The sequence below is a fragment of the Diorhabda sublineata genome, chromosome X, assembly GCF_026230105.1.
Source record: "Diorhabda sublineata isolate icDioSubl1.1 chromosome X, icDioSubl1.1, whole genome shotgun sequence".
In the NCBI taxonomy this organism is placed as follows: Eukaryota; Metazoa; Arthropoda; class Insecta; order Coleoptera; family Chrysomelidae; genus Diorhabda; species Diorhabda sublineata.
Window position 1 is genome coordinate 19,004,077 of NC_079485.1, and position 4,663 is coordinate 19,008,739.

General features: G+C 34.4%; 1 protein-coding gene across 1 annotated transcript; it reads right to left on the minus strand.

The window, feature by feature from the left end:
• Nucleotides 1-489: 489 nt before the first annotated feature.
• On the minus strand, nucleotides 490-1,143 carry LOC130451034 (uncharacterized). The gene has a single exon (XM_056789830.1). It carries the CDS (start codon nucleotides 1,141-1,143, stop codon nucleotides 490-492), a length of 654 nt encoding a protein of 217 aa, XP_056645808.1.
• Nucleotides 1,144-4,663: the final 3,520 nt, after the last annotated feature.

Genomic DNA, 4,663 nt, shown 5'->3' on the forward strand with positions numbered 1-4,663 from the left:
AGTCATTTGACAAAAATCTTGGTACAAGAGATTAGAATCGATAGGACTTTTGTTATCTGGAGAATTGAGATACTCCTCCTTACTCTTACGCAGTGCATCTATGACATATTCCCATTCGAAAGTATTGAAGGACATTTTGATAGGTTCCACAGCTTCGATAAATGTTGATAAAATGATGACAGGTGCAAAATTTCTTGTAGGGCTAAGGCTACACCCAACCATAAATCGACCAACATTGAAAACTCTATGTAATAAATAATGTTTTTCTTGTCTTATTGCATTTTCGTAATTTAGTAGAATTTGATTCAAATCACGATCGTAATTTGATTGTTCTTCATCCGTAAATGTAACACTGGTCTCACTATCTTCACTATAATACCCAGAATCTTGATTCATATTGACTACACTCACTTGTCGACTGTTGATTTTCAAACTAATGTCTTTCAATTTATATGCTAGCTCCCGAACTTGTCTGATTGGTTGCCTTTTCTATACCAAATCATCAGTGTATATCCAACCGTTATGTTTTTTATCTAAACCTAACCATTTGACGTAAATTCTATTACGATTCCTCTTCAATACTTTTTCAACGAGATAAATGTTGGGATTTTTGGTTTTTTGTAATTCCTCTTCATAGAAACAACCTCTGATAGGTGATCCATTCATATCTTCTATTAAATACGTTACAGGATTCGTTATTTTCACTTTCGTAATTTTGAATAATTCAGTTGTAAAATTGGGAGTGTAACCTTTTTCAAAAGCATGTTTCGCTTTACTTATTCGCACAATATCTCCTACATTTAACTTTCTAGGTCCGGCGATTTTCAAATAACTGAATTTCTTATTTAAAATCAATTTTTCGTTACTTTGATTCACCTCTGACGGTTTGTATCCAATTTTATTATGTTTCGTGTTGTTGTATTCCTTTGTGATTTTAGGTAAAATATCGATCCATTTGTATTTCCCAATTAAGCTGAAATGTTTATAGAGTTTCGTTTTGAGCTTTCTAATAACTCTTTCTGCAATTGCAGCTTTCTTTGTACTAAACGTACTATAATGATTGATATTATGTTTTTTCATTAGAGTTTTAAATTTAGTATTGTAAAATTCCGTTCCTTGATCTGATTGTAGATTTTTTGGCATTCTACCGCCTCTGATAATACTCGAAAATGCACGAGTTATTTCTTCAACTGTTTTCGTCTTGAGTGGACGAATTTCGAAAAACAATCGATAACTACCAAAATCATTTTAAATCCTCTATTATGTCTTGCATAAGGTCTCATTTCAGCTAGATCCATCTGCCATCAAGTCATCAAGACCTTGAATTATTGTTCGTCGACGGGAATAATTGCGTCGAATCAGTTTATGTAATTCCTTAACAAGTTGAATCCTGTCTGCAGACATGATTTATAGTAAACAATTAACTTGGCAACATATTTGTTATATCTATTTTGAATAACAAAATAAATATTTTCTTGGGGACTTATTTGTTTTTGCGGTTAGTTGATTATTCTTCTAAATTACACCGCTTATCTATTCGCGTCTACACCGCTTGCGGTTGATTATTTATCTAAAATACATTGTACAAGAAGATCCATGCAACAATAATCTCTACTGCCCAATTTAAATTCGACTTTATCGTTGTTCTTTATGATAAGTCCATTTAACTGATAATACTGATATTCCATATTATTATTCAATAAAACGCTCCCATCAGAAGCATAGTGTTTACAGCTTTCAATTTTACAATCAAAAGGAAATACAAACGCCGTACCTTCCGTATCCAAAACATAAAAGTTCTTGTTGAATTTCTTCATGCCTCTGAAGCTGATTAGACATTTTGTACGATACGTTTGTGCGAATTGGTGCATCTGTGTAGTATTTGACTTTGAAACAACATTATCAACATATTTTTTTGTTGCCATTTGTACAATGTTTGTATTGAGAGTAGCAAACCTTGAATCATAATTCCTATGTATTACATCCATTGTATCTTTAATTTTTTTATGTTGCTCTGTATAAATTCACGATTTGATTCTATTGCGTTATCTACATACTTTTGAGTTGATACATTACTCACCAGAGATTTTATTTTATCATTTATTTGCTGTATACATGTGTTCAATGACAATTCAGCTAATTCGATTTTTTTTAATCGTGCTTCGATTATCAGATTTGTCTTCTTTTTATCAGAATGTTGTTGACGCCGACCAAACTTGTCGAGACTCATTTTGGAAATGAGCATATTTAATTGTTTAATTTGTTTAATATATATAATCGGCTTCACGAAGTTCCTGTATAATGGAAACAATCTCATTGTCATTCGAAGTGTTATCTGCATCCTTGGAAGCTATTAACATTCTTAGTCTTTCAACAATCTCGTTCACATCATCCCAGTAAACGTACTCTATATCTTTATCATTATAGTTCACAATGTGATCAGGTAAACCTTTACCCACAATGCTAGTGGTAGTGTTACGTCTTGCAATAAACAACTTTTTAATAATGTTGATATACTTCCATCGTTGTGAAGCTTTTAGGGTTCTATCTCTCTTCAAATGAACCCCCGTTCGTTCCAATAATGTTTTGTATCTAGGTAAATCATCTTCGGTATATGTGGGATAACCGTAGAAAAGTAAAGACCTGGAGTAGCTGGTATTCTATCCCATCCTTTATTATCTTCTTTTACTAATATATCTCCGTTTTTTATGTCAAAGTTGATGCGAGTCTACTGATCGTCAACATTATACTTTGGACCATACAAATCATCGATTTGCGGATCTTGGTTAAAGAAATCTATGACACATTGACGGCTCATTTCAGGATATTGCTCAAAGTACTCGTTGACGGTTCGTGGAGAAAAAGTTTCTTCATTCGCTTGAGGTTCATCATCATCATCATCATCATCAACATCATCATCGTCCGTAAATACTGATTCGTTTTTCGGAGGATCATATTTGTATATTTCTTCATCGGGAAGAAAACTAGGCTCTTTTTTCTCTTCAGGCTCTTGTGGTGGTGGTGGTGTTGTTGTCTTGGATGCAATTTCCTTAGAAGTATTCACAATTTCTTTGGTAGTATTTACGATATTTTCGAGTGGACTAGATATGGGTTTGAAAATTCTATTTAGTGTCTCATCATGCTCGGTTTTGTTCAATTTGAAAGATAAATACTTTTTCCTAATAATTCGTTTCAGATCTGCAATTTTTCGTTTTCGCACAGCACCCACATCTGGTGGCATCATAATGTAAAATGAATGATTGATTGATTAGGATATTTTTATATACATATCGAATCCTTTGCGATATCTACCATCTTGTAAATTAAAATCTTTGACAATAACCTAAGCACCATATTTATCATTCCAACATTCGGAACACATTTTCTTGAATTCCTAAAATGACATGTCGGGGGAAACGTGTTCGTTGAAGGCATGTTTGAGGTTGATTTCGTCCTGTTTAACATGACAATCACATTGCAGTTATCTCGTATCAGTTGCTTTAGTATTTTCGAATAAGTCTGACATATATAAGGCATCGATATCTTTATGTCTACACATGGAAAAATATTCTTGAATGGTTTGTTGTTTGTCACATGATATATCGTCAAAAATGAAAATCGAATTCGGTTTGGATTCTGCAGCACTTACAATTTCATCGTTTTCTTTAAACGGATAATATCCCACACCTTTTACGCCGGTCAAAACTTCTTCGAGCAGTCGGTATTTTGGTTGATATAGAGATTTAGAATAAACGTAGACATTCTTAAATTTCACACCGTTCACCGTTCACATCGAACAACAAGGATAGCATTGTTTTGAATATTTTGATACTTTTTAAATCAATGTAGCTATAATTATAGGTTCCATCATGAGTAGATAGTCAGTCTTAATGTTGATTCATGAAGGTGAAGGTGTGCTAAATTCGTTCATAAACAATTTGCCTTTTGAGGTCCATCTTCTCGGCTATCAATACTGCGGACGTGAGTTTTTTTTCACATTTTCCGAAAATATTTAATCTTTTTTACTTTACACACACAGCTGGAACGCATCTGAAAAAACGACTACTTAGAGGAGATAAAGGTGTCAACCCTCTGAACACAGCTTGCAAAAATCACGATATAGCATACGCGAATAACAAGTCACTCACAGATTGTCACAAAGCTGATTTTGCATTAGAAAACGCTGCTTGGGAGCGAGTAAAATCGAAAGACGCTAAACTAGGTGAAAAAGCAGCCGCCTGGCTCGTTACCACCGGCATGAAGGTCAAACGCAAATTGGGAATGGGTATGAAGAAGCGACGGCAGATACAGCGAAGTTTGCATTGCGAGCAGCAAAATCTCTTGTTCAAAAGTTTGGAGGGCGAAAACATGTCCCGATACCAAAAATAATACCTGTAGCTAAATCTGGAGGATTTCTACCTCTAATCCCTCTTTTTACTGCACTCTCAGCTTTAGGAGCGTTATCGGGTGGTGCTGCGGGAATTGCGAAGACTGTGGTCGATGCAAAAAATGCCCAAAAGAAATTGGAAGAAGATCATCGACACAATAAAGGTATGGAGTCTATATGTAAAGGACTGTATTTGCGGAAGAACGCTAAAGGTGGATATGGATTATTCTTGAAAAAAAAACTACCATTGAAGCTACCCAATAGAGCATTGTTTGA

Bases quoted from the DNA above. Each gene is read 5' to 3' on its own strand.
- LOC130451034 (XM_056789830.1), bottom strand. From the start codon at position 1,143: ATGCCAAAAAATCTACAATCAGATCAAGGAACGGAATTTTACAATACT.